Source organism: Choloepus didactylus, chromosome 15 (assembly GCF_015220235.1).
Source record: "Choloepus didactylus isolate mChoDid1 chromosome 15, mChoDid1.pri, whole genome shotgun sequence".
Classification (NCBI taxonomy): domain Eukaryota; kingdom Metazoa; phylum Chordata; class Mammalia; order Pilosa; family Megalonychidae; genus Choloepus; species Choloepus didactylus.
In genome coordinates, this window is record NC_051321.1 from 86,385,302 (window position 1) to 86,402,231 (window position 16,930).

The 16,930-nt window shown below is 45.6% G+C and overlaps 1 protein-coding gene across 1 annotated transcript in view; it reads right to left on the bottom strand.

Moving 5' to 3' along the window:
- The window catches only part of ALOX5 (arachidonate 5-lipoxygenase), a 66,682-nt gene that overhangs the window by 22,459 nt on the left and 27,293 nt on the right, over positions 1–16,930 (bottom strand). The window contains exon 4 of the mRNA XM_037804781.1: positions 3,854–3,976. Within this exon, the coding sequence (XP_037660709.1) occupies positions 3,854–3,976 (123 nt within the window). The remainder of the gene's footprint in view (positions 1–3,853; positions 3,977–16,930) is intronic.

Here is a 16,930-nt window from a genome sequence, read left to right on the forward strand (position 1 = left end):
AGGCTGCCCCACCTCGCCCCCCTGAGACCAGTCCCTTTCTGCACCGTCACCTTCTGTGCTGGGAAGGAAGTTCTCTTTCTCAATTTCCTTTCAATAGGACATTCCCTTATCCGCCCTGGCAATCACTGCCATCAAGTTCCACACTGCAAACAGTGAGTGGTCAGCACACAGACACTGCCTGTCCTCTGATGCCATCAGGACATGTCACAACCCACTTGGTTTTCTGAGTGGGTCACACCGTATCGCACGTTTGCAGATGCTGTGCTCTCAGACGGGGCATCTGTTCCCCATTCTCTATACCCCCATCTCCCGTCTGCCTGGCCAACAGCAAGGTCAGGTCAGATGCCCCTTGCTAGGAAGGCTTCCTGGACCCCATGGACGAGCCTGCTTGGAGCACCTCGAGGACAGGAACCAGTCTGAGGGGGCAGGTGCTCAGCGGGTGGCCTGTCCCCATCATGCAGGATGGACGAGGACTGTACTTGGTCCCGTTCTCTTCTCCCAACAACCCTGAGCAGGAGCTGTCATCTCGTTTCCAGGTGGGGAAACCGAGGCTCTGTGAGGTTAGCTTCCAGAGGATCAGTGGCCCAGAGCCCCCCCCCACACCCCCAAGTCTCCCAGGCGGGTCCGGCTGAGCTGCTCCCTGCCGCCCAGCCCTCTTGGCTCAGGCTGCACCTTCCTTGCATGCGGGGCCTGTGCACCTCTTGGGGCTCAGTGCCTGGAGATGGCATTCAACTCTCCTGCTCCCCAATGTGCTGAGCCAGGATTTCTTTGCCCTGTTCCTGCTAGTTAGCCCCAGTGGCTAAAAAAGGCACTGGAGCATGTGGAGAGTGAGGGGCCTGCAGGCCTGAGAGGGGCATAGGGAGAGCCAGGGGCCTCCAGGAGCCTCCAAGAAGGGGGCACCTCACCCAGGCCTTGAAAGCTGATGCGTTGGACTGAGCCAGGCAGGGAAGGGGAGGAGGGTGTTTGAGGCCGAGGAAGAGCTCAGGCAAAGGCAAGGAGGCATAACGACTCCGCGAGGCAGCTCTGGATCCATGTCGCTGGCGTGCATGGGGTGTGAGGGGAGACGGGACAAGATTGAAGGCTGGGGAGGCATCAGGATGTCAGCTGGGCAGAGACACCGCTGGGGCTCTCTCCTGCAGTTGGGGGAAATCGCTGAAGGATTTCAGATAGGGAGCGAAAGAATCAGGTTTGCATTTTCGAAAGAGCCTCTGACAATTTAGAGTGCACCTGAAAATGCACCATGTGCGATGGAGCCCGGGGAAGCAGTCAGGACGTTCCTGAACATCCCCCGGGGAGAGATGATGGGACTGGGGGCAGGGGTGAGCTCCCAGATCCTAGTGATGGGTGGATGGTGACGAGAGGGGTGCATCCCTCAGCCCTGCTGCACATTAGAGTCCCGGAGGGAGCTTTTGAACGGTACCCCTGCCCCGGCTGCAGAGAGGGCATGAGTTCTGTTGTCTAGATGGCTAAATGCACCATGGGAACTGAGAGCCCCTGGGCTGGGCTGCCCTTAGCCCTGCTGGGGAAATTCTGACAGGGAGAGATAATTGTTGAGTGTGTGGTTTCCAGGTGGGGGCTGGGGGGTCTCCCTTCCCCACAGTGAAGTGAAGGCCTGTGAGGTGGCAGCAGGGGCCCCGAAAGCCAGCTTGGTGGTACTCAGGTCGCCTGACAGAATTTCCTGAGCACCTGTTCTGTGGCAGCTGCTGTGCGAGCTCCTGAGCTACAAAGAGGACAGTGACTTCAGGGAACACTGAGTAATAAATGTCCTTTCCCTCTTTAATGAACTGTGATGTAAGAAAGGCACTACCTGGCATTCACACGTCCCCATCCCTCCCTCCCTCCTTCCATCCATCCTTCCATCTCTACCTCCCTCCACCCATCCACCCATCCACCCTTCTCTCCCTCTATCCATCCATCCATCCTTCCATTCATCCATTTATCCCTCATCTCTCCATCCCTCTATCCATCTACACATCCATCCTTCCATTCATCATTTATCCCTCATTCCTTCATCCCTCTATCCATCCCTCCATCCTCCACCCACCACTCCCAAGCACAGTGGTGCTCCCCTCAGTGCAGCACGGTGCTCCTCTCACAGGGCCCGGCTGCCTGTCCTATCCGGTCTGGGCTCTGCTCTAATAGAGCTACATGCCCTGGACTCAAAAGCACCAATCCCTGGAAGCAAAGTGAAAGAAATATTTAATTGCTGTGATTTCCCACATAGGCTGATGCCAGGTACTGCTTTGTCACCAGTCCAGATGTTTGAATTTCATTTTATGATCCAGTTTGCTCTGGACTGTAGTAATGGAATAACTCCCCAGCTTTGGAGCCAAACAGACCTAGATTCGAATCCCGGTTTTGCCACTTCTTGCCTGTAAGATTTTATGCAAATTCACTGACCCTGACTCATCTGAGCCTTAGTTTCTTCACTTGGAACCTGTCAATAATAGTCTTTACCTCCTAGAATTGCTGGGAAGGTTAAAATGGACACCTCTACGTAGAAAGTAGCCACAAAGTGCCCTGCACTTAGGAGAGACCTGACAGGTCCTTACTTCTCCCTCCCTTTTACTTGCAGCCTCAGAGAGATGACTGCATGTGGTCTGTCTGACTCCAGGGGCTGCCCTGCAGAGGCCACTTATGGGGTTTGGGGTGTATGTATGTGTGCGCACGTGTGGTGTGGCTGCCAGTGTATGTATGTGCACATGCACGTCAACATGTTTGCACATGTATGTGTGCATTTGTGGGTGTGAACGTAAGTGTGGGGTTGCATGCATGTGTGTGTACACATGTGCAAGTGTGTGTGCCTGTGGAGAGGTCCCCCTCCATGTCCAGAGGAGGCAGGGCCTGGCTCAGGGCTGGGAGTATCTGCCCACTGGAAACCAGCCCCTCAGTGGCCTCCCACAGCTCTCCTTTCAGACACCTGAGCAATCGAGGTAGCCTTCTCGCGGGAAGCAGCTCCTCAGTTAAGTGCACACTGACCCAGAGCCCACCTGGGTTCATGTCCCAGCCCCACTGCACGTTGGCTCGGCTGAGGCTGGGGTCCCTCCTTGGAGAGGCTGGCTGCTGCTCTGCGGTGGGCCCAGTGTGGGCAGCTGGGAAAGCTCCTCAGGGGGATCCTATGCTCCCCCAGGGTTCAGAACCACTGTGTGGTCTTCCCCAGACTTGCACGATTCTGGAATCCCACGAGGGGTCAACACACAGATTCACAGGCCTCTGGGAGCCCTGGAGTGGGGCTGGGAAGCTGCATCGTGAGTTTTGACAAGTTTTAGCAAAATCCCTACAGTAATTCAAACTCAGCAGAAGGAGAAGAGGGAGCACAGTGCTGACACTCTGCCGCTTGCTTGCAGGGTGGCCTGGGGCCAGGTAGCTGACCTCCTCCTTCCTCTGCTCCCCCAACTGCAAAACGGGGGTGACGGCCGCAGTGGCCTCCCGGGGGGCTGTGAGGCATGGGGGGGCCTGGGGCACGTCAAGGAATCAGGCACGTTGGCCGTCGCCCCTGTGGGGCCCCCGCCCTCTGGCGTCCAGCCTGGACACTGTCCACACTCAACCGGCCGCGGAGGGGGTGACATGTAAGCGGGCACGGGGCCTTCCGGCAAGACCTCCATGCTGGGGCTGAGGACACAGCCGCTGCCTGATTGCGGGGGGTCCTGAGACTGTAGCTTGGCTTAGACTCGAGTTATCCTGCGATCGGGAACTGCAGGGCGGCCGAGGTGTGCTCAAAAGTGTGGGGGAAGAGGCGCTAGGCTGAGCCGCCCCCCACTCAAGGCTCTCACAAGCAAAGGCGTGAAGGGGACCCACCCCCAGTCCTGCCGCTGCCCGGGCTGCCCAGGTCCTTGCGCTTTCGTAAACTTACGCTTTGGAGTAGTTCAGCACAAAGTCCACTCCTTTCTCACTGTCGAACTGGATGTCGCGGGGTAAATCCCTGTGGCACTTGGCGTCGATACTTAAGGGGAAGCCGGGGTTCCACTCCATCCAGCTGAGCATGAGCATGAAAAAGCAGAAGACAGCGGGGTTCAGTGCCTGCCTCCGTGCCCCTGCCACAGGCTGACGGCTGCTTGTGTTGCCATGACAACGTCACACCTGGTCCCGGGTGCACCTGAGTCAGGTCAACACAATACAGGCGGCCTGTGTACCATGCGGGGGGCACGACCAACCCCTCCAGAGGGCTGCTGGAAGCCACCACTGCTGTGCCCTGAGCGTCCCAGTGGCAGGCCTGAGGCCCCCGAAACCTGAGACTGGGGTTTGCAGCAAAGGGTCAGTGGACAGTAGGAGTGCACCACCAAATGAACAGGAGGTTAGAAGGAGAGTTCATCTGAGGCAGCTCTCTATGGTGACGTCTCCCATAGCACGTCCTCCCTTACTGGCCACTGGAGGAGAAGTGGTGAAGCTGCCCTGTCACAGCTGCACACCCAAAGCGGCCTGGTCAGCGCGGGCATCATTAGACTCGTGCCCGCTTGGTGTGTGGTGGTCAGGGGGAGCGGGACTTTTTTCAAGCCTTGGTATTAGGGTCCATAAGCAGCAGGACCCCCACCCCTTCCCCAGGGCTCAGTGCGGGGATGGGCTGCCCTCCCTCCACCCTGCAGCTGCCGGCAGGTTTGGAGTGTTCTGGATGGAATCGCGTGCCCCACAAAGACACGTCCACGTCCCGGTCTCCGGTCCTGAGGTGTGAGCCCGTCTGTAAACAGGACCTTTGCAGATGGTGTTAGACAGGGTGAGGGCCAACTGAATCAGGTGGCCTTGATCCAATGTGGCCAGAGCCCTTATCATCCAAGGAGACTGACACTAGAGGAGAGAGGAGGCAGATGTGGGTGACGGAGGTGGAGACTGAGTCTCGGACCCCGTCAGGCCCCCAGAGTGCCGCAGACTCTGGAGAAAGCCTGGCCCTGCAGATCCTGTGGTGCTGGCCTCCAAACAGTGAGATGATAAATCCCTGTTGCTTATGCCCACAGCCCGTGGAGTTTGTTAGAGCAGCCCTGGCAGACAGACAGACACCTTTATAATCAAAACAGCTTCCCTGAAAGATAATCCATCTGCTCTAACCAGCCAACATCATTAGCTCCCAAGGTCCTTATTTATCCACCAAACTTGGACCACAAAACCAAAAAGCTGTTCGTGTTTTGAGAGAAAGGGCAATGGTCTGTGTTTGTTTAAAAAACAAAAGTATATTCAGGGATTCCAGCTGTTCCAGTTTGCTAAAGTTGCTGTTATGCAAAATACCAGCAATGGATTGGCTTTTTTTTTTTTTTTTTTTTATTAATCATTTAATTCTTTATTTTCTGTATGGTTTGTGTGATTTTTAGCCTTTACACTGGTAATATAAATATCAGACATTCTGCATTTTTTAAACCTAATTTTATAAAGAGTTCTCTTGACTAGTAGAATACTGCCTGCTGGATATAACATTTTTTTTATTTACGAGCACGGCCATTTTCTTAGACATGACTTGTGTAGAATAAAATTATAATTTAAAGCTTGCAGTATAAATGCCAAACATTATAGTACCTTGAAACCTCTTTATTTTTGCTTGCGCTAAGTAGAAATGTGAAATAGTTAATATTCTTATCAGGTAATTTGCTTACTATATACCACTTTTGTTTTTTACTCCATTTTTTTTTAATCATCATTTTATTGAGATATATTCACACACCACGCAGTCGTACAAAACAAATCGTACTTTCGACTGTTCACAGCACCATTACATAGTTGCACATTCATCACCCAAATCAATCCCTGACACCCCCATTAGCACACACACAAAAATAACAAGAATAATAATTAGAGTGAAAAAGAGCAATTGAAGTAAAAAAGAACACCGGGTACCCTTGTCTGTTTGTTTCCTTCCCCTATTTTTCTACTCATCCATCCATAAACTAGACAAAGTGGAGTGTGGTCCTTATGGCTTTCCCAATCCCATTGACACCCCCCACAAGTTACATTTTTATACAACTGTCTTCGAGATTCATGGGTTCTGGGTTGTAGTTTGATAGTTTCAGGTATCCACCACCAGCTACCCCAATTCTCCAGAACCCAAAAAGGGTTGTCTAAAGTGTGCGCAAGAGTGCCCACCAGAGTGACCTCTCGGCTCCTTCTGGAATCTCCCTGCCGCTGAAGCCTATCTCATCTCCTTTCACAACCCCCCCCGGTCAAGAAGATGCTCTCCGTCCCACGATGCCGGGCCCACACTCCTCCCCGGGAGTCACACTCCACGTTGCCAGGGAGATTCACTCCCCTGGGTGTCTGATCCCACGTAGCGGGGAGGGCAGTGATTTCACCTTTCAAGTTGGCTTAGCTAGAGAGACAGGGCCACATCTGAGCAACAAAGAGGCATTCGGGAGGAGGCTCTTAGGCACAAATATAGGGAGGCCTAGCCTCTCCTTTGCAGCAACCATCTTCCCAAGGGTAAAACTTATGGTATAGGGCTCAACCCATCAAACCACCAGTCCCCTATGTCTGTGGTCATGTTAGCAACCATGGAGGTGGGGTAGGCGAATACCCCTGCATTCTCCACAGACTCCTCAAGGGGGCACTACATCATTTTTTTTCCTTCTTTTTCTTTCTTTTTTTTTTTTTTAACTTTCCCTTCTTTTTTAAATCAACTGTATGAAAAAAAAAGTTAACAAGAAAACAAACATACAATAAAAAAACATTTCAAAGAGACCATAACAAGGGAGTAAGAAAAAGACAACTAACCTAAGATAACTGCTTAACTTCCACCATGTTCCTACTTTACCCCAAGAAAGTTACATAATATAGCAACCCTTCTGTGAACTTGTTCCTACTATATCCATCAGAAATTAACAGACCATAGTTATTTCTGGGCATCCCCAGAACGTTAAATAGCTTATCTGTTCTTCTTGGAATATTGTTCCCCCTTCCTTAATTGCTCTCTATTGCTAGTTCCCCTACATTCTACATTATAAACCATTTGTTTTACATTTTTCAAAGTTCACATTAGTGGTAGCATATAATATTTCTCTTTTTGTGCCTGGCTTATTTCACTCAGCATTATGTCTTCAAGGTTCATCCATGTTGTCATATGTTTCACGAGATCGTTCCTTCTTACTGCCGCATAGTATTCCATCGTGTGTATATACCACATTTTATTTATCCACTCATCTGTTGAAGGACATTTGGGTTGTTTCCATCTCTTGGCAATTGTGAATAATGCTGCTATGAACACTGGCGTGCAGATATCTGTACGTGTCACTGCTTTCCGATCTTCCGGGTATATACCGAGAAGTGCAATCGCTGGATCGAAAGGTAGGTCTATATCTAGTTTTCTAAGGAACTGCCAGACTGACTTCCAGAGTGGCTGAACCATTATACAGTCCCACCAACAATGAATAAGAGTTCCAATTTCTCCACATCCCCTCCAGCATTTGTAGTTTCCTGTTTGTTTAATGGCAGCCATTCTAACCGGTGTTAGATGGTATCTCATTGTGGTTTTAATTTGCATCTCTCTAATAGCTAGTGAAGCTGAACCTTTTTTTCATGTGTTTCTTGGCCATTTGTATTTCCTCTTCAGAGAACTGTCTTTTCATATCTTTTGCGCATTTTATAATTGGGCTGTCTGTACTATTGTCATTGAGTTGTAGGATTTCTTTGTATATGCAAGATATCAGTCTTTTGTCAGATACATGGTTTCCAAAAATTTTTTCCCATTGAGTTGGCTGCCTCTTTACCTTTTTGAGAAATTCCTTTGAGGTGCAGAAACTTCGAAGCTTGAGGAGTTCCCATTTATCTATTTTCTCTTTTGTTGCTTGTGCTTTGGGTGTAAAGTCTAGGAAGTGGCCTCCTAATACAAGGTCTTGAAGATGTTTTCCTACATTATCTTCTAGGAGTTTTATGGTACTTTCTTTTATATTGAGATCTTTGGTCCATTTTGAGTTAATTTTTGTGTAGGGGGTGAGGCAGGGGTCCTCTTTCATTCTTTTGGATATGGATATCCAACTCTCCCAGCCCCATTAGTTGAAAAGACCATTATGACTCAGTTCAGTGACTTCGGGGGCCTTATCAAAGATCAGTCGGCCATAGATCTGAGGGTCTGTCTCTGAATTCTCAATTCGATTCCATTGATCTATATGTCTATCTTTGTGCCAGTACCATGCTGTTTTGGCAACTGTGGCTTTATAACAAGCTTCAGAGTCAGGGAGTGTAAGTCCTCCCACTTCGTTTTTCTTTTTTAGAGTGTCTTTAGCAATTCGAGGCATCTTCCCTTTCCAAATAAATTTGATAACTAGCTTTTCCAAGTCTGCAAAGTAGGTTGTTGGAATTTTGATTGGGATTGCATTGAATCTGTAGATGAGTTTGGGTAGAATTGACATCTTAATGACATTTAGCCTTCCTATCCATGAACATGGAATATTTTTCCATCTTTTAAGGTCCCCTTCTATTTCTTTTAGTAGAGTTATGTAGTTTTCTTTGTATAGGTCTTTTACATCTTTGGTTAAGTTTATTCCTAGGTACTTGATTTTTTTAGTTGCTATTGAAAATGGTATCTTTTTCTTGAGTGTCTCTTCAGTTTGTTCATTTCTAGCATATAGAAACATTACTGACTTATGTGCATTAATCTTGTATCCCGCTACTTTGCTAAATTTGTTTATTAGCTCTAGTAGCTGTATCGTCGATTTCTCAGGGTTTTCTAGATATAAGATCATATCGTCTGCAAACAATGACAGTTTTACTTCTTCTTTTCCAATCTGGATGCCTTTTATATCTTTGTCTTGCCGGATTGCCCTGGCTAGCACTTCCAGCAGAATGTTGAATAACAGTGGTGACAGCGGGCATCCTTGTCTTGTTCCTGATCTTAGAGGGAAGGCTTTCAGTCTCTCACCATTGAGTACTATGCTGGCTGTGGGTTTTTCATATATGCTCTTTATCATGTTGAGGAAGTTTCCTTCAATTCCTACCTTTTGAAGTGTTTTTATCAAAAAGGGATGTTGGATTTTGTCAAATGCTTTTTCAGCATCTATTGAGATGATCAATTGATTTTTCCCTTTCGAGTTTTTAATGTGTTGTAATACATTGATTGATTTTCTTATGTTGAACCATCCTTGCATGCCTGGAATGAAACCCACTTGGTCATGGTGTATGGTATTTTTAATGTGTCTTTGGATTCGATTTGCAAGTATTTTGTTGAGGATTTTTGCATCTATATTCATTAGGGAGATTGGCCTGTAGTTTTCCTTTTTTGTAGCATCTTTGCCTGGTTTTGGTATTAGATTGATGTTAGCTTCATAAAATGAGTTAGGTAGTGTTCCCTTTTCTTCAATGTTTTGAAAGAGTTTGAGTAAGATTGGTGTCAGTTCTTTCTGGAAAGTTTGGTAGAATTCCCCTGTGAAGCCATCTGGCCCTGGGCATTTATTTGTGGGAAGATTTTTGATGACTGATTGGATCTCTTTGCTTGTGATGGGTTGGTTGAGGTCTTCTATTTCTTCTCTGGTCAGTCTAGGTTGTTCATATGTTTCCAGGAAATTGTCCATTTCTTCTACATTGTCCAGTTTGTTGCCATACAGTTGTTCATAATATCCTCTTATAATTTTTTTAATTTCTTCAGGATCTGCAGTTATGTCACCTTTTTCATTCATTATTTTGTTTATATGGGTCTTCTCTCTTTTTGATTTTGTCAGTCTAGCTAGGGGCTTGTCAATCTTGTTGCTCTTCTCAAAGAACCAACTTTTGGTGATATTTATCCTCTCTATTGTTTTTTTGTTCTCTATGTCATTTATTTCTGCTTTAATCCTTGTTATTTCTTTTCTTGTACTTGGTTTAGGATTGGTTTGCTGTTCATTTTCTAGCTTCTTCAGTTGATCCATTAGTTCTTTGATTTTGGCTCTTTCTTCCTTTTTAATATATGCGTTTAGAGCTATAAATTTCCCCCTTAGCACTGCTTTTGCTGCATCCCATAGGTTTTGGTATGTTGTGTTCTCATTTTCATTCGTCTCTATATATTTAGCAATTTCTCTTGCTATTTCTTCTTTAACCGACTGATTGTTTAGGAGTGTGTTGTTTAACCTCCAGGTATTTGTGAATTTTCTAAGTCTCTGATGGTTATTGACTTCTAATTGTATTCCATTGTGGTCAGAGAATGTGCTTTGAATAATTTCGATCTTTTTAAATTTATTGAGGCTTGTTTTATGTCCCAGCATATGATCTATTCTGGAGAAAGTTCCGTGAGCACTAGAAAAGTATGTGTATCCTGGTGATTTGGGATGTAATGTTCTGTATATGTCTGTTAAATCTAATTCATTTATCAGATTGTTTAGGTTTTCAATTTCCTTACTGGTCTTCTGTCTGGTTGATCTATCTATAGGAGAGAGTGATGTGTTGAAGTCTCCCACAATTATTGTGGAAACATCAATTGCTTCCTTTAGTTTTGCCAGTGTTTCTCTCATGTATTTTGTGGCACCTTCATTGGGTGCATAGACATTGACGATTGTTATTTCTTCTTGCTGAATTGCCCCTTTTATTAGTATGTAGTGGCCTTCTTTGTCTCTCAAAACATCCCTGCATTTGAAGTCTATTTTATCTGAGATTAATATTGCTACACCTGCTTTCTTTTGGCTGTAGCTTGCATGAAATATTTTTTTCCATCCTTTCACTTTCAGTTTCTTTGTGTCCCTGTGTCTAAGATGAGTCTCTTGTATGCAACATATTGATGGTTCATTTTTTTTGATCCATTCTGCGAATCTATATCTTTTAATTGGGGAGTTTAATCCATTTACATTCAACGTTATAACCGTGAAGGCATTTCTTGAATCGGCCATCTTATCCTTTGGTTTATGTTTGCCATATTTTTCCCCTCTCTCTATTAATATCCTTTATTGTACCCATACCGAACCTCTTTAGTACTGAACCTTTCTCCAAGTCTCTCTGTCCTGTCTTTGTTTCTCTGTCTGTAGGGCTCCCTTGAGTATCTCCAGTAGGGCAGGTCTCTTGTTAGCAAATTCTCTCAGCATTTGTTTGTCTGTGAAAAATTTAAGCTCTCCCTCAAATTTGAAGGAGAGCTTTGCTGGATAAAGTATTCTTGGCTGGAAATTTTTCTCACTCAGAATTTTAAATATATCATGTCACTGCCTTCTTGCCTCCATGGTGGCTGCTGAGTAGTCACTACTTAGTCTTATGCTGTTTCCTTTGTATGTGGTGAATTGCTTTTCTCTTGCTGCTTTCAGAACTTGCTCCTTCTCTTCTGTGTTTGACAGTGTGATCAGTATATGTCTCGGAGTGGGTTTATTTGGATTTATTCTATTTGGGGTTCGCTGAGCATTTATGATTTGTGTATTTATGTTGTTTAGAAGATTTGGGAAGTTTTCCCCAACAATTTCTTTGAATACTCTTCCTAGACCTTTACCCTTTTCTTCCCCTTCTGGGACACCAATGAGTCTTATATTTGGACGTTTCATATTATCTATCATATCCCTGAGGTCCATTTCGATTTTTTCAATTTTTTTTCCCCATTCTTTCTTTTATGCTTTCATTTTCCATTCTGTCATCTTCCAGGTCACTGATTCGTTGTTCAACTTCCTCTAGTCTTGTACTATGAGTGTCCAGAATCTTTTTAATTTGGTCAACAGTTTCTTTAATTTCCATAAGATCATCCATTTTTTTATTTAGTCTTGCAATGTCTTCTTTATGCTCTTCTAGAGTCTTCTTGATTTCCTTTATATCCCGTACTATGGTCTCATTGTTCATCTTTAGTTCTTTGAGTAGCTGCTCTAGGTGCTTTGTCTCTTGTGGTTTTTTGATTTGGGTGCTTGGGCTTGGGTTATCCATATCGTCTGTTTTTTTCATATGCTTTATAATTTTCTGTTGTTTTTGGCCTCGTGGTATTTGCTGAACTTGATAGGGTTCTTTTAGGGTTTGTAGACCTATTGAAGTCCTTATCTCTAATTTATCAGATCTACAGCTTCGTGGAGTGCACTTTCTCTAACTAACCAGCGGGTGGCATCCACGAGCCACCTGTTCTCCACAAGCCAGTTCTCCCCTGCTTAGCCTTTTTGGTGAGTGGGGGAGTGAGTCTTGTGGGGCCCAATTGGTGTACCAAGCTTGCGTGTGCAGTTGGTGTTGCCTGCCCTGTATGTGGGGCGTGTTTCTGGGCAGTCAGGGAGGGGGGGTGGCCCTAACAATCAAATCTCCCTGGTGATCCTAGAGTTTTAAAGCTGCTGCAATAGTCTAATCCTTCAGTTCAGTCCTGCCACAGTTTGTCTCTGCCACTGACCCACAAGTCCTTGGTATTGGCGTATGGCTCCTGAGACTTGCAAGTGGGCCCCTCTTCCAGGCTGTGCACCCCGGGTCCTCTGTTGAGGGATGACTGTGCTATGTCACAGGTGAGTGCCGTCCCCCCAGGGCAGTTCTGGGCTGCTGGGCTGTGTAGGGAGGCTCCCAGTCTGCTCAAATGATGGCTGAATGGGGCTTTGTTAATTCACACTGCTCCACCTTCCCAACTGTGGGACAATCAGCTGAGGTTGCAGGGAAGGCTAATGTCCACGCCCAGTTTTGTGGTGTGTGCCTGTTATTTGAAGCACTTCCGTCACACTGGGTTGTCTGGGGCAGCTCTGGGCTATGGGGCTGGCGATGGGCAGGAGTGTTTCCTGTCCACCAGGATGGTGGCTGTGCGCGTACACCCCCCTTTTCTTGGGAAGTTGTGGTGTTTAGTGAATTTTCTCAGCCACTGAATTATTGCCTTTTGTCTCAGAGCTCTCTTAGTTCTGCTCTTGACTTGACGTGCCCAAATTGAAATTCTTTGAAGCTTTCTGTATTGGGCTTCTTAGAGTAATTGTTTTAGAAAAAGAAAAAAGGATTAAAAAAAAAAAAAAAAAAAAAAAAAGGGCCCTCCTCAGAGATCTAATGGGTTATTGAAATGCTAAGAGACAAAGCAACCAGGGCCATTAGGGAAAGGTCCACAGGGCAGAGAGATCGGCTTTTCTTCGGGATTTGCATATGCGCCTTAGGGCCTGAGCTCCGCCCTTCCCCTTTCTGTGTTCACCAGAACTCCAAAGATCCTCTGCTTTTATTTTGGAGTTTTTCATGTTGTTTTTTCTTTTCTATGCCTATCTCCTCTCTGCTGGGCTGGCTGCTCTCAGATTCTCTGGTGTCTGGTCTCAGTCTATCTATGGTTGGAGTCTGGATGAGTAGAATGAGTTTCCGATAAGAGCAGCCACTGCAGTTCTCCCTTCTCCTTCCCGGAGTTGACAGCCCCTCCTCCCACGGGACTGAGCCTGGCAGGGAGGGGCGCGGGTCCCCTGGCCGCAAAAACTTACAGATTTCGCTGATCTCAGCAGTTCCACGTTTTCATGAGTGTTGTATGAAGTATGCCCAAAGACAGATTGCTCTGTGGTGTCCAGTCCACGCAGTTCCTGGCTTTCTACCTACTTTCCTGGAGGAGTAACTAAAACATACAGCTCACCAGTCTGCCATCTTGCCCCGCCTCCTGGATTGGCTTTTATAAAGAGGATTTATTAGGTTACAAAGGCACAGTTCTAAGGCCATAAAAGTGTCCAAACTAAGGCATCAACAGGAGGATACCCTCACTAAAGAAAGGTCAATGGTGTCCGGAACACCTCTGTCAGCTGGGAAGGCATGTGGCTGGTGTCTGCTGGTCCTTTGCACCAGGGTTGCTTTTCAAGGTTACTTTCTCCAAAATGTTTCTGGGCTTCTGTCTCTCTTAGCTTCTCTCAGTTCTCTGCTTGGTTCTCCTGGGTCATTTCTCTCTGAGCATCTGGGGATCCTCTCTTAGATTCTCCGGGGAAAACTCTGGGCTTCATCTCTTAGCTTAGCATCTCCAAATGTTCTTCTGTGTGCATCTCCCAGCATCTCCAAACACTTGTGTCTATGTTGGCTCTTAGCTTCTCCTGGGGACAAACTCTGGATTACATATTTTAGCTTCTCTCCAAAATGTCTCTCTCAGCTTCTCCGAGCTCCTTCTCTCTGTGCACTCTCTTCAAGTACTCCAGTGATCTAATTAAGGCCCACCCAGAATTGGTGGAGTCACACTTCCATGGAAATGACCTAATCAAAAGATCTCACCTACAGTTTGGTGAGTCACATCTCCATGGAAACAACCTAAACAAAAGGTTCCACCCTAATCAGAAGACTAATGTGTCTGCCCCCACAAGATTGCATTAAAGAGCATGGCTTTTGTGAGAGACATAATTGATTGAAACCGGCACACTAGCTTTTTCACTTTTATTCTTAATTCTCCTTCCTTTTTATTGTCCCTTATGAGAAGGATGTAAAATGTCAAGCAGATTTTAGATCACAAAGAAGTCTTGCCTCCCTTAAATATGATCTTGTATTTTTAACATCACAAAGTCTCCACTGTGGATCTTGGAGTCCTGTTGGCCAGAGAGCCTCTCGTTAGGATCATAAGAGGTAAATGTGGACTGGGATATGCTCAAGCCTGTAGCAACCCCATTTTCAAGAGTGCTTTCTGTTATATAGCATCTTGCCTTTCCCACTGCCAGTTCCTTGTAATATTCTGATTTCCTAGACTTGAAGAAAGTCTATTTTTGCTTGTAATAATACCGATGCTGATACATTAACAAGGATAAAATTGTGTTTAAGTGTACAAGCCTCAACTAATTTATTGATTTTTCCCTTATTTTAAAGAAAATAATTCACAGCTTCTCCAACATATGTCTAAAATTGAGCCAGTCATTTGGTAGCCTATAAGGATTAACTATCAATTAGTTAACTATCATTAGTCTTATCAATTTAAGTTTTATTAACAATTTTCTCCATGGCACTAGGATGTTCAAGGGCTCTGATTGATTTTAAGAGCCCGGTGGGACTGGATTTTTTCATTCTGCAAACATTTAGCCCAATGAGGAGCAACGTGCCAGCAAACGTCGCTCCCATTTTCTTAGGCATAGAGTTTACCTGGAAAGACATGGGACACATTTCCTCAGCACAGAGAAGGACCAATGGCCAAAATGCCCACCTTGGGTGCTTTAGGAACGGCTGTTCTCTCCATCACTCATATCCAGAGAACCAGGGAATTCCTGCTCTGCTTCCACAGAAAGGACCATTTGCCAGCGAGCTTATTTCTGGCCCTCTGAAACCAAACACCCACATCCTTTCAACTGCTGGGCAGGTCAGTGTTGCCTGAGAGCCATGGACAACCTGACCTGACTAGGAGCCAAAGGACCTCACCCCTGCAGATATGAATAGACAAAGAAAAAAATCCCAATCCATTGAGGAAAAGCAAGGGTGAACAACCAGGCAGAACTAAGGAAGTCGCAGAAAAGACATCTAATTTATTTTTAAAACAATAATGCTTAAGGAGATGCAAGCTGAATATAAAAAGACTTTCTGCAAGCACAAAACATGATTTCTGACTAGACAAATTCAACCGAGCAATGGAGAGAGAGAGAGAGAGTACTGACTGCTGAGAACTGATGAGTCTTCTGGAAGACAACATTTACTCGCTCAGCAAATAATTATCAAGCATTGATTATATTCCAGGCAGTGCTCTATGCCACTTGGAAGAAATCATAACACAGCACAGAGCAAAACACAAAGAAATGGAAATGATCTTTGAAAATAACAGGAAACAGGAAAGCCAGTGTGTAGCAAAGAGTTTAACCTTGCTCAAAAGAGGTCTGGCTTTTGACCCCAATTTTAACCCTAAACCCTTGGAATTTCCCGATTGATAGGAGGGTCTTTGCTACCCTCCACCCCCACTGCGCCACACCTTATTTTTTTATGCACTTGAGGTGACTCGTGGTGACCCCTCAGGCCACATATCAGCCTGATCTCCAGGGGTTGGGCAGGGAGGCTGGAGACTGAGCTCCCCAATGAAAACTCAGGACACAGCCGCTCAGATGAGCTTCCTGGGTTGGCAATACTTCTTGTGAATTGTCACGCATCGAGACAAGGAGAGGGACGTGTCCTGAGGACAGCAGTGGCTTTGCATCTGGAGCCCTCCCAGGCGCTGCCCGGTCCCTGCCTTCCCTCGGCCGGGGCTAATTTGTGTCCTTCCCCTGTAACAAACGCTGTCCATGAGTGTAATAGCCTCTATGTGTTCCGTACGTGTGTCTAGCAAGTTAGTGAGCCAGAGGGTGGTTTTGGGAAATCCCTGAACTTGCGGTTGGGGTCAGAAGTGAGGGTGGTCTTGTGTGGACTTCCCCCTCTAGCTTTGTAGTCGGACCCTATCTCCCTGAGGTATTGGGCAGACCTGGCAGTCTGGAGACTGTGCCCTTCCCCTTACGGTTTCGCCAAATCCAGTAGCCAGATGCAGAAGATTTAATATGCAAAGAGTAGAAGTGCCAAAAGAGACAAAGGAATAGAGAGAGAATTAAAGAAATCAAAGAAATAATGGAAAAAAAACCCAAGTTTTCTGATTGAAAGCACTCTCTTCTCTAAACCCTAGGCCAAAAAAAAAAAAAAAAAAAAAAAAAAAAAGAAAAGAAAAAGAAAAAGAAGGCACACCAAGAAATGTTCTGATTGAATTTAAAAATGTCAAAGAGAGAAGAGAATATTATGAGACAAGGGGAGGGGTGTGTCTCACAAGCTTCAGAGAAAATAAAAATAAAAATCATCAGCTCATCATTAGATTTCTCATTTGCCATACTGAAAATGCAAAGACAGTGTAAAGCATTTACTGGGTTTTGTTTTTAACGGATATAGTCAAGTAATTGGTGAGGGTAGTAGGATTTTTTTTTTTTGAGGTGCAAGGACTCAGATGCCATACCACCCACACCCCTTTTTTGAGGAAATTACTGAAGAAATTAAGCTAAACACAATTTAAACTAGAAAGAATAACTTCCTGTATATAGTGAAGAACATTTATCAGAAAATAATAACAAATATCATATTAAACAAATAAATGCAAATACCAAAGGCATTTTCTCAAAAATCAAGACAAGAGATGGATGTTCATTCTTACTACTATTACTTGTGTTGGGAATTCCAGTCAGAAGAAATTCCAGCA